Source organism: Empidonax traillii, unplaced genomic scaffold, assembly GCF_003031625.1.
Source record: "Empidonax traillii isolate 1590-97213 ecotype Southwest subspecies unplaced genomic scaffold, ASM303162v1 scaffold987:size331254, whole genome shotgun sequence".
NCBI classification, from domain to species: domain Eukaryota; kingdom Metazoa; phylum Chordata; class Aves; order Passeriformes; family Tyrannidae; genus Empidonax; species Empidonax traillii.
The window spans coordinates 1-13,401 of NW_020956180.1; the positions used below are offsets into that span (position 1 = coordinate 1).

Sequence of the window (13,401 nt, forward strand, 5' to 3'; positions counted from 1 at the left end):
GCTTTACTGCTAAATTCCAAAAAATCTCTATGACATATTTTTACAGAAAATATAAAGTAATACACCTGATACAGAGCAATGTCTCCTTAGAAAGAGAGTGGCATTTAAGTCAATTCCCTGACTTCTATGCATGTGACTTGTTCGTCTCGTGTCTGAGCCACTTGTTTTTGCTGCTTACTGTAATTTGGTTTCTTTTTTCCCATGGTATAACATGAAATGTGTAATAAGCTTCGTTATGATGTTACCTCTTGGTAACTTGATTCCAGAGGATGGTGATGATGGAACCATTTTTTAATTGTGTTTTCTTTCAGTGGTCCTATCAGTCCAGACTCCCTGTGGATCTTCGCTAGTGTAGTAGCATCTGGCACCATCTGTACCAATCCTAATCAGACAGAATAGAGATTGCATGAAAAATATTCAGCTTTAAAAAGATATGAAGACCATCAATGCATATGGCCTGTTGTTGGATCATTCCATGCAGAAGAAAAAAAAAAAAAAAGACACTATTAGAAGCTTATAAATAATGAATGCAACAGAAAATATAGATCAGCATTGTTTTTCTTCTGCTCTTTGGAAATGAAAAATAAAGGACACTTAGTAAAAGGTGGCAGTTCTGTGAATGAGAAATATAACCATCAAAACCAACACTGTGGATAAAGTGCTTTAAGGTACCAACAAGGTCAACAACTTATTGAGATTCAAAGTGGGTAAAATATGTACAAACCTAAAAAAATAATTATAGAAAACAGAATTACGTATTCATTATTAAATATAAAGTTACTTCAGATGTGTTTATTGTCTAGAAGGCTACACAATTTTTCTGCAGTACATGATGCTGATCACAGCCGGGAGAAAGGATAGATATGCAGAAAGTAGTCTGATCCAGTATGTCATAAACTGGGACTCTGAAGTGCAGAGAGAAGCCAAGCATTTTGCAATGCTTCACTTCAATCCTCTGTCTCTACTGTGTGCACTTAATTCCATTTCTGGAACTGAGACCTGGCCTGCCAGCCTTTTGTCCCTGTCCCCATGTGTGGTCTGCTGGCATGTCATCCTTCAACTCTGCGTTGCAGGAAGGGCTTTCTCTAACAGTTTCAGTTGGTGAGAGGCTCCTCCCCGATTCCATGTCTGGAAAGTAGCATTCAACCCGTGCTGTATTCGCTTTTCACTTTTCTGTGAAAAGTGATTTCTGTGTTCCCATGGCCATGAAATTATCACCTTCTATTCCCTTGTGTGGACAAGGTGGCCTATGGAATAAGCCATTAGCCTAGGACTTGGAAAACCTGCATACACAAGTCTCCTTAAGAAGATGTCTTGCATGGCCACAGGCATATCACTTGTCCTTTTATCCTTAATCATTTACTGTAAATAAATTATATTAACACTTCTGTAACTCATAAGGAAAGATGTCTGCAAAAACTGTGAGACACAGAGCAGTTTTCTGCTGCTATGATGCTGAAAGAAAGAGACTGTTAGGCAGAGACAATTGCTGTATCTTCCTTGGCAAAAATGAATTTATTGGTATATGAAAGAGCCTACATAAAATCTCATGCTCAGGAATAGTATTCCTGTATTGTTTGCCTTTGAAGCAGAAGCTTTCAAGCTTTGACTCCCATCTCCACAAAGAAGGGAGGAGTCTTTTTCAGGTCACCAAAACCACCTGCCATGTGCCTGAACTCATCTGCATTTTCTCTTAGTTCCTTCAGATCTCTCATCCTCTCCCCTTTTCACTTTGTGCCTCAGAAAGCAATATTTTTTTTTTCTTTTAGTTTTTCTATTTTAATAGCTTTTGTACAGCAGGTAATCTGGATATATCAGTCTTTTATTAGAGCAAGGATTATTTCCAGTAAAAGATTTGGTCAGTAAAAAATAGCAAGCTTACTGCTGTCAGCAGATTTCTTTAGCAAGCAATTGGTATCCCTGCTACAGCTCTGCTATAACAACCATAGAAGAGAGAAATAAAGCTTTCAGATGAGTCAGGACTGCTCTAAGCAACATCAATCACAAGAATAATATTTCAAAATCAACTGCAAAGCTGTCATCACTTGTCTACAGGTACTTTCTGTAGCCATATGCATGGAGGCTCATTTAAGCATATATGTAGGACCACACTGGATTAAAACTTCAGTAGCTATGGCAAATTTTCTCCAAAGCCCTCTTTTTGATATGTGAAGTTATTCTTAAGAATCTGGTGCCAGCTGATGTTGTTGAGGCTTTTGGAAAATTCTAACCTCACTTGTTAGAAAATCCAATGAGTTCAGTTGTACTTCTGGAGAGGCAGAATAAATAGATTAAAGTCAGCATTCAGGAGTAGGCAAGTATATAATTAAGGGCTCAAGAAGTTTAAAATTTGATTTTTTTTTTTAATTTAAGTAGTAATATAGGTAAGACACCCATGAAAATGAAAGTTAAAGAGATGATTTTTGTGTATTCCATTTACATGAAATATGAATAATGTAATGCAGGTTCCTTTTATAATCTAAAACTGACCTTGTCCTTTCCCTGTAGATAAACACCTATAAATGATCATTTGCATATCCAGTCCCTCTTGGAGCCAGATGCTGTCCATCACTCGAATAATTTGCAGAACCAACATATCTTGACGTAGATCATCACCTATCTGTGAAAATTGCACATGAAATTTAGTTTTCTCCTTCAATACCAGAAAGAAATAACTTCCTGTTTAATTTAGACTTTTTTTGCCCACCAAAATAGCTACATTCATTTTACAATAAATCCCTCTTGTTTTTCTTCAAAGTTGCTACTTATCTCTCTGTGTCAGAAGAGGACAGAGTAGATGGCACACATAGGCAGGAACAGTTTTGGCAGCTACTGAGATGGTAACAAATGCTCCCTGATTAACTGTGGCCTTTCTGCTTATTATTCCTATGTAATTATCAGACTTTGAAAATTTAATCCAGAGGTAGGATCCTAATTTAGTTACATTTTAAAGTCTACCTAATGCTAGACCTCTTTTTACAAACGGCAGCTTTTGTCTAACATTAAGCTTCACAAGTTGGTATTTGCAGGAGGCTGAAGGGGAATTTTATCATGAATTTACATTTTATCCATGACACGATTCATATTCAGTTTCAAACAGTGATGCAGTGATGACCCCTCTCCCCATGGAGTTGGTCGAACAATAATCTCAGTGAAATGGGGCTTTAATTGTAGCCACAAGAATTAATGAAGAGATTATTTTCTGCCGTGGCTGAGTAAACGGCCTGTGAAAACAACAGCCTTGACTTTTTGTTTTTTATCTCATTCTACGTAAAATATATGACTTTTACTAGTATCTAAAGTGCTTTATTTTTTCATTACATCCTTTTCATATAAACATTCCAATTTACAGGCGTTTACTGCCATGAAATGAGTACTTGAAGAGACATAAAACTCATCTTAAAAGCAAAATATCCAAATCTGTTTTTCTTTCATTTAAAGGTAACTTTGACCCCAAATAACTCTTCTTAGTACCCAAACCTGAAAAAAATCTTATTCTCTCCACTTACCTTTCCTCACATATGCAGTCAGGAGACAGTTTAGCACAGTATCAGTGCTTATCACTTTATGCATGCATCATCTGTCATGAATAAGCAATGGAACTACAGTACAAGTAAAAGGTACTTTAACACAATGGTTTGCTGGCAGGAGAAGGTGATTCTTAGATTAAATAGCATAAGGATCAGATTTCTAAATGTTCAGAAAACCTTCAAAATTGCTAGTCTCCCCTAACAGGCCTTGAGATTCATATTTCTGAGAAATACAGCTGCTCTAAAGGTCAATTTCAATCAAGGCAGCATAGAAATCTTTTTGTTTGTTTGCTCTTATTTATTTTTATCAATTCTTTAGACTCCTAGTTAAAATATGATTCTGCAAAAGATCTACAAATTATGCCACTGGCAACGCTAACCATTTTGTATCCATCAGCATTTTATGGACTTGTGTTCTTCTCTAAAACCAATATCCACTCTTAGGGTAACTTTTGCTCTTTTGAAAGAGAACTAACCCTAAAATGCATTTCTTGTCTTTCTGTGGATGGACTGTTCTGAACTCTGGAGTTTTTCTAGGTGACAACTGGAAAATAAACTGGAGTTTATTTTTAGAGAATTTATTTTTGGAGTCAGTTCCTCCAAGAAACTCCAATGAGACGGAGCTCCTCCGCTGTCTCCTCCACCTTGTGTTCCTCACCCCATTCCCCTGTGCTGGTTGACAGGGACAGAATTAGTTTTGTGAGGCAAATGCAGCTTCTAACCCTCCAGTATTTTGATTTTTTAGAAACGTATGGGAAAAGCTAATGGTTTCAGTCATTCAGACCTATCTCTTCTCTGAGACTTGTCTTCTGACTGCTGTGTGATAAATAAACTAGCTTAAAAATAAAAACTTCGCATTTTAGTCTGGTTGTCTTCACTAGGAAAAACAAACTGCAAGAACTTGTTTGCTTCTCTACTGATCAGAAAGGTGATACTTTAGTGTATGGCCTCAACATATTCCGTTAGAAGTTCTAATGTCAAAAATAATAGGGATAAGTGAGCAGCAAAGCCAAATCAGCTATTCACAGGCTCAAGGTTTAAAACATAAATTAGGTGAATTTTAAGTCATCATTTTCCATACCAAAGAACCAGAGGAATAGAGAAACAACATACCTTAAAAATAACACTGATGTTCCCACTTGGAGTGTTCGCGTTAATGAAGGAGATTTTTAATGGAAAAGCATTGGATGTAAAATATGAACATGACTTCGGGGAAAACAGGATGAGACAGAAGAACAACAAGGTCACACACACAAAACATCAGGCCAAAACAATACACCATCTTTAAATAGTGTTCATAGCACTGATAACAAAAAATAAATAATTCCTGATATTACTGACAGTTTAACTGGGTCTGAAAAATGACTCAGACCATGTTTCCCTTTCATATCAGATAATAAGAATGGATAATGTTTTCTATATTAATTGTCTTTCATTTTAACCCAGGCCTACCAATGTTAAGTTTTGGCTGGAACTGAGTGATCAAAGTATGTAAGACTGATCTAATGAGAATCTGTAAAGCATTGAAAAGCCCTGGGTCCTATTATTTTCTAAAAAATCACCCCTGCCCAATCAGACAATCTTTATGGAAGCAAAGAACCTGCAAATTTCTTTGGCAACCTCACTCCGGCTGACGCTACCGGAAATTCTGAAAATCATGATCTATTTTATGTGGAATTTATCTTAATTAAACATAAACTCTGTCTTCTCTTGCCCTACAGCTCCTTCCACTGGAACACCTCAAAGGGCTTCAAAAAGCATTAATGAGCCAAACACTGCAAATCCTGTGTGAGTTAGGGTGGCATTACTATCCTCATTAAAAAAAAGGGGGGTGGGTAGGGAAACCCACTGAAAAACAACCAAAACCGAGGGTAAATTAATGGTCTGGTTTCTAGAAATAATGAGTGCTCCACAAGAGCTACTGCTGTCCTTACAGGGTGGAGTGCAAGGGAGGCTAATTTGAACAAAAACCCTACCAGACACAGCTGTCTCTGGCTTTTCATCTAAACATCTCAAAGCTTGGGACAAGCATGCAAATATTGTCTTAGCCACATCAAACCCCTGCAAAGTGCAATAGCCATTATCAGTGCTGAAATCCCCAACCCCCTATGGAATTTTGCCAACTGAAATGTCTCAGTAAGTGCTTGAAAGGTTACTGTGAGATAAGGCATCACTGATAGAGCTGGGAGCAGTGCTTGCTACTGGTAAAATCAATAGATGACACCAAAATGAACTAAATTTAAGGTAATTATAAGCACTTAAAAGTTCTAATTTGCATGATTATACTGACGTACAGTTCAATCAAGGAGCTGGATGTATTTATAGAAAGATAATAGCCTATAATGATATAAGAAAAATGGAAAAAAAAATATGTCTCTTCAGACACTTACATTTAAACATTTTTGTATCTGTCCAGCCAAGCTGGAGCAGTATAAATAGCACGACTTTATGGTGAGATACCTTCCCATTAGTCCTTTCCAAAAAGCCTGAAAGCAGGGAGAAGCAGCAGGCTTCAAATTTTTCTGACTTATCTCATACACAATTGGCCCAAGCCTGTGGGGTGCTGGAAGACCTCAGTTCTCAGTCAGATCAATGCTGAATAGCAATTACTTGGAGAAACACAGGTCAAAGACAATTGAAGGGATCAGCACCTCCTAGACTCAGGATAATGAACCAGAGAACCAGAGAACAAAAATAGAGCACAAATTGCTGTAATGACACAGCTATAACTGGTAACATATATGGGTGTTCAGGTTTGTTTTTTTCTTGATGCTGGATACATTTTCCTTCTCCAGAGATGGAACAGGTCATTCCTGGCATAATGTTGTTTAAGAAAACATTTCTGAACAAAGAGTAACTGACTCTTAGTACTGTGGTCAAAGTCAAGTCAAGTATCACTAAAGAGCATTGTTGTTGCCTTTACTCTTAAGTCATTTTTAATAGAGGTTATAGACACAAGTAAGTTACCATGAATATTTAATATTTTAGTAATTCTGAGCAAGTCTCAGCTCAGCAAACAGACACTTTGCTCTAGACCTTTAGCTGCTCCCATAAGTGACAGGGGAGAGTTTCAGATGAGAAAAAAACTGACACCAATAGCTACCTGGACAGGCAGGATGGTAACCAGGGCTCAGTTTCAGGGAAGCCAAGTGTCCTTGCTAATCCCAACACCACAGCAGGGCAGGTGAGCTGGGAATGGGCTGCTCAGAGTTTGAAATCTCTGATGCCATTGCTGTGTAATGTGTGACATACATGCAGCACCAACCCCACCAGCCCCTTCTCCTTAAACAAAAGCCTCCAGTTTAAAGAGGATCAGGCTGATGTCAGTTTTCCAGATGCTTAATCCCAGTAAGATCATTTCCCATTCAATGCAGGCACTCCCTTCCTCTCCCCTTTATACTAAGCAATAAAATTAAAAACGCAATCCTTAACAAAAGGTAGACTTACATCCGCCTCTATGCCTTGGACAACAAGTGAGGGATTCAGGGGGAGCCGGCAAGCCTTTACCTCCTGGAAGAACTGCTGAAGGCTGCTGAGTTCCACCTCTAACACCTCCTGCAACATGTGAAACATTATGGCAACACAAAAGAACACACCACCACCTTTTAAGCCGTTGATTGGCTTTCCGTATTTTAAACAAGCAGTACAATTTCTGGAGCCAGCAGCATCTCTGTGACCTTTATAACAGCTAATGAGGTCACACTGACATGCAGTTCTTAAAAATAAGAACCATGATTTTACTCCACATTGATGCTTTCTCGGCCTAGATGCACAACGAGCTCAATGGTGACCTGTAGGTTTAGATGGAGAGGGAGAGAGACTATTTACAAGAGCACCTATTGACAGGACAAGTGGAAACTGCTTCAATTTGAAAGAGGGTAGGTTTAGATTAGATATTGGGAAAAAACTCCTTACTGTGAGGGTGGTGAGATGCTGGAGCAGACTGTCCAGAGAAGCTGTGGGTGCCTCATCCCTGGGAGACCAGGTTGGATGGGGCTTTGAGCAATCTAGTCTGGTGAAAGGTGTCATTTCCCACAGCAGGGGGGTTGGAACCAGATGATCTTTAAGGTCCCTTCCAACCCAGACCTTTCTATGATTCAGTAACTTTCATTAGCACCTAATCAGCCTTGTATTGCTCTGCTGCATCTCATGGTTTCTTTGCCTTGCCCAAGAACTTCATAATTTGCTGCTAGTTGTCTCAACACTGTGATCTCCTTTGAGTGGAGATAAATCTGTGTGTTAACTGTAGGGTTTGGGTACTTCTCAGGAATCACAGTAACTGCAGCCTTGAGATTAAACCCTTAAATCTGAATTATGCATCAGGAATGTATAATGTATTACCACTATTTCTTTTTCTTTACATGGATTTTCCTCCTGCAAATATTTTTGTCTTTTTACTTCCTCGTTTGCTTTGCTGCTCTCAGTCACAACACTGAGAGTTTTCTGAAAAATCCTTTGAAAATCTTTGAATCCTTAACAAGGCAAAAAGATTCATGATATCTTTCATGACAACCAGCAGTGGAAAGATATTTTTATTTGCCTTTCTGCTCCGTCTTGCTGAGATTTCAGCAAGAAGCAGTTTTACACATCAGGTAAGTAACAACAGAACAACAGCTGTCCTGGAAAATTAATAGTTTTGAACTGAAAATGTACTTATGCAAGATAAAAGCTGCAACTGCTCGAGAAGGCAACTGCAACTTTCTACTGCCAGGAATGTATCTCTGCAGGTATGTGTTCAATTTTTGTTGCTAAATGTTATATTCAAGATATTAAGTACATTCCACTCTGGCTGCCTTTGTTAAGAAATGACAATGTGTCCAGCCTGTCAAGGACAACCCTAAAGCTTCGAAGAAATACTGCACCTAGAAAGGAGTCAAATATTTTGGGACGAGGTGCTGAATGTGAGCATTCCTCTCAGTAAAATGTTAATCAGCTTTGTTGCCATTATTTCTGGACACCTCCAAGTCAGGTTAAGCAACCACTGATGAAGGAATTTGAATGACTCAAAGTCTGCTAACCTCAATAGTAATAGTGATGAGAGTTGTTCCATTAAATATCTATGTTTTACTTGTTTCCAGAGCAGCAAAAAATTTTACAAAGTTTAGTCAAATTTGGTTTATTTATGTAAAGGTCATTAAAGGAAACAGGTATCACTCTAGAAAAATTATCTGAAGAAACTTAGATGGAAGGGGCAGTATTTTTTAACAAACCTTTCTTTTTGGGTCACCGGCAGCTTTCACTTTTGTGGCAATGTCTTCCAGAATTCTGATGAGTTTTTCTTCCTTAGAAAACTCATTGTTCAGGGTTTGTCCAGCACAGAATTGGAGAGCAGCCAGTAGTTTCTTATACCAGATTCTGAAATGAACTTCATTCTGCGCATTCTTCAACAGCCTGAAGGAAGGAGGAAAAAACATCTGTGTATCAAAACCTGATTTTTATGTTATATCATTTCTAGCAGGAACAATAAATGGACTCCAGACCAATCTATGTTTGGTGACTTTGAGCAGTAGAGAAAGAAAAAAATGTTTATTTGTACACAGCACTCAAGCCCCATTTCATAACTAATGAGATTCCAAGAGTGTTAAATAAACAGGAACCTGCCACTTCTTATTGCCATACACAGTGCAGTGCCTGTAGTGCTTCTTATTTCTGAGAAAAGTTTACAAAGTGAAAAGAAGTTGAATTTTTGAAGTCCAGTCTTAAATATATACCCCTAAATCTTGTCAGGACTTGGGACCTTTTTAATTGCCTTAAAACACTGCTCCTGTAATGAGCTGTGTGAACCTCGTGCCAGGGGATTGAAGGGAGAAGGGGAGGAGGCCATAGCCCGTAAATGTTAGATTTGTGGAGGCCCAAGGGGTGACTCTGGGTGTGTGATCATATCTAGGTGTGTGATGCCCATCTAAAGGAGGCCAGTGGTACTCTCTGGGTGTGTGGTGTTTATCTCCTATGGGCCAGGCCATGTCAGAGGAGACCCCCATGGGCATCCACCCACCACCCCCCAGAGAAGCCTCACTCTTAGCAAGGACATCCCCCCCCCAAGCATAAAACGACTTTGCAAAACACCAACACCTCCAGCTCTCTGCAAAACCAGCACAACTGTGCAAAACAGCCCTCCCCGACATGGGAGAGGCCCCAGGAGGGTTTCTGAGGGCATATAAACCCATTGGATTTTATGTCCTATGGGCTTATTTCCCACCACCACTCCCCAGTGGACCAAGACACCAGCGAACAGCAACTACAACCAAGTTCGGCAAAGGCCTCTAAGTGGTGACTATAAACACACCCTTTTTCTCTTTCTTTATGTAACTATCATTCTCTTTTTCTCTCCTTTTGCCCTTACACATTTTCCTGGGTGATATCTTCATGTTTTTTTATTGCTATATTACTATATATTATAACAACTAAAATGGCTACACACCGGTTTTCCTTTGCAACCACGTTGTTCTAAAACTAAATCATATATCTATACGCATATCTATATAGCTATATACCTAATATATATGTATCTGTAAACACTGATCATCTAGTATCAATTCACTACAAGGGATTTATTAGCAAAAGTTACTCCTATCTTGCTGGGTGGGTCATAACAAATCTATTCTTATTTTTCCTCTTGCCAGCACACTTACACAAGCAAGCACATCTTTCAGCTGAGAGGTGCATTTAAAGTCTGTTTTAGTCTCAGATGTATCATCAGTTCTAGAAATTTCCACCATTTAAAGCTGAGAAGACATTTCTGAAATTGGCTACATGGCTACAAAGAGTGAAATGAGCCCATTTTATTCCTTTCTTTGCTGGTAAGTGTTGGTCTAAAGCAAAAACTCAGCTTTTAGTTCTACTGAAGCCTGTAAAAGCTTTGGAACTGAAGTTACTGCCAACATAGAAGTCAGAAATAAAACTAAAAACATACTTTTATAAGTCATATTCATGCAGTCTTCTCTAATTACACATTTATTTGGGTCAGGGAAGCTGTGGCGTTTGGAGAGGTTTTTTTAGTTAATTGAATTAATCACTGGGAAATTTTTTCCTTATGTGGACCAGAAGTTTTGTACACTATTTGATTTATTTTTGTAAGCGTAGATGGAATCACCAGCTCTTTATTGCTACTAACATCCTGCCCATCACCTGGGATTTCCCTTTGCCTGAAGGACTGATAAACTGCTCTGTGCTTTTGAATGAACTTCCCCCCCCCACCCCCAAACTTCATCCTTAAGAACATCTCAAACATCAAATTCCTTAAAAATGTCTCAATCTCAGTGCAGTTTCCCTAACCTGGCGAGGCTACTCAAACCCAACAAATAATGCTAGTTTTCACAGGACAGAAAATCAGAGAAGCTGTTGACTTTCAAGGCACATCACATAACAAAAAGCAAGAACAAAATACGATATAAAGCACTGATATTTAAGGGTAAAAAACCATAATTCCTATAGACTTCAACCCCTTCAAGTCATATACAAAGCATCACAATATTGTTACTGCAGCACATGCCTCTTCTAGTGATGAGGGAGTCTTATCATCTTGTGTAAGGCAATGATTCTTCTAGGTCCTCTTTTCCTATATAATTCAATGCAGAACAATATTACCCACTGATTTCTGAAAAGCCTTTTCAGCTATACAAAATCTCTGAACTTCTAAGGACTTGAAAATCTTAAAAAGAGTGTGTGGTGTTTCCATCAGAAATGCCTAGACATGAAAGGGAAGCGATATGAGAAGTTTATCATCAGCACTCTCTGGAGGAGTCTGAAATTACATTTTTTTTTCTGTAGACTCGTAAAAACAAATAATTACTTTTTGGATCAGAAAGAAATACAAGTTGTTGTTGCAATGCCTATTGGAAGGCAAACCCCAGCACACAGAGGTAGTTTTTTTCTTTTCCTGAACCCTTCACAAACTGAAGAAGGCTGAGAGGACGCACAGTGGATATACAGAAGTGGATAAACATATTATTTAATATTTTAGTGAGAGTAAGTCCAAGATTAAACAGGATGGGAACCATTTGCTTAAATGTAGATAGACCATGCCATTTTAGATATCTTAGGATATCCTACTTGGCCTCCAGCTGCTGCTTTGGAAGCATATGGGTCCATTAGAGGGAATATCTCATGTATGCCACTCCCATGCAGATATCTCAGAGACCCTATTCTGGCTAAAATAGCCAATGTTTAGGGTACTGAATCACACTATCACATGGCAATTTTAGTCTACCAAAGCAAAGCCCAGCTCAGCCTCAGTCCAGCTAAATGGCTTGTATTTCTCTTGGCACACAGGCAGAATGAACTTGTTCAGTTTTGCCCTGAAAAGGTAAGTGCACTTAAGAAAAGACAATATCACTGTAATATCTTGGTGCAGAACCTTCCATCTGCGCTTAGGCTTGCACTGGAATCAGGTTCTGAACATCTAAATCATATTAATTCAAATACTCCATTTTTAACAGTACATATTTAGGGAATCCAGAAAGGCTACTTTTTAATGTTTGAGATGACCCCTTAATCCTCTCAGATACAGAGAACATTAAACCAGCTTTTTTTTCCCCCTAAAATGAAAGGCTTAGGATTTCACATACAGGAAGGAAAACAGAAAAACAAAAATGGTTTACTATTTTAAACAAAGCTACTCCCTGCATAACTCAGATCAACTCAAAAGACCCATTTTTTGATTATTCTTATGACTGAGCGTTGACAGGAAATAAGCTTGTATACACACATATGATATAAAAATTTCTTTTCAACCTCAGATTACAGGCCAGATTCAGAGAGCTTATGCATAAGGTGTACATGAGGACAGAGGACATATGGAGTCTGAATCCTCTCACATGTGATTTTTGAGCCCAGCCCAGAGGAAAAATTGAGGCAGTCATCACGATCACTGGTAAAATCCATTTCCATGCCCAACACACACTCCACAGCCTGAACACACATGTCACCTTTTGACAGTACATGTGCTTCCCCAGCAGCCCCATGAGGGACCATGGCACAGGCAGCACAGCTTCCCTCTCCCTGCCCACTGAGGGAGGTGTGCTTCTAAAAGCCTGCAGTCCTTAATTTGCAAATTGATTTGAACTGACTGGCTCTGACTTCTATATTCTTTTTATAAAAACAGTCCCAAAGAGGATACAAAGGACAGCTTTTAATGTGATGACTCATTGTAGGACTTGCTAAAATGTTTATTCAACAAATGAACACATATGTTGCTGTAATTCTGTCTTCCCAGTTTCCTGATGTGCACATCTTCACACTGCCAGTGTGAGAACTCAGTGGAGATAGGAAAGGCTGCAGCTTCTGAGATTGTGGGATGGAGAAATGCTCAAGACAGTAATGAAATTTTCAGGTTAGAACAGGATGCCTAGCTGTGACAGAGGAAGACAAAATTGGAATGATTTAAAACTCAAGGCTGCCAGTGAAGAAGCCAAAAGGTTGTTTTTTTCCTGACAATTTTCACAGGATTCTGCAAGACAGAACTCAATATAAAAGCCTGGCTTTATGCCAGGCCTAGACATGGGATCTTGTTCCTAAAAACGGGGAGGATTCCTTACTTTTCAGAGTTCTCCCATTTGGGACACACACCCTTGTTCTCGGCAAGGCCAAGGGAATTCAGATACCGTCCCAAAGTCACTTTTTCGAATAGCACAGAAGGAAGCTGACCTAAAATTCAGAAAGGAAGCAAACTACATTGCTTCTGCCTAGCAGCAGTCAAAGGATCCAAGTCAAATACCGTGGTGCCCTAAAAGATGCCCCAGACTTCTGCAAGCAGCTGCTTCTCCTCCTTTCTGCATGCACCTGCTCCATCCTGCAAGGTGGCTCCAATCCCATTTTCTGGCACTCATAGCTGCAGAAGAGTGTGTGAGTTTTCTGGGTACAGAAACACAAG

At 39.0% G+C, this 13,401-nt stretch overlaps 1 protein-coding gene across 1 annotated transcript in view; it reads right to left on the reverse strand.

The window, feature by feature from the left end:
- Positions 1-245: 245 nt before the first annotated feature.
- The window catches only part of LOC114067902 (phosphatidylinositol 4-phosphate 3-kinase C2 domain-containing subunit gamma-like), a gene marked incomplete at its 3' end in the record, with an annotated part of 125,140 nt that continues 111,984 nt past the window's right edge, over positions 246-13,401 (reverse strand). Inside the window, exons 19-23 of the mRNA XM_027903656.1 lie at positions 8,741-8,921; positions 6,978-7,085; positions 4,644-4,736; positions 2,491-2,620; positions 246-382 (exon numbers count right to left, since the gene is read on the reverse strand). Coding sequence (XP_027759457.1) covers positions 246-382; positions 2,491-2,620; positions 4,644-4,736; positions 6,978-7,085; positions 8,741-8,921 — 649 coding nt within the window. The remainder of the gene's footprint in view (positions 383-2,490; positions 2,621-4,643; positions 4,737-6,977; positions 7,086-8,740; positions 8,922-13,401) is intronic.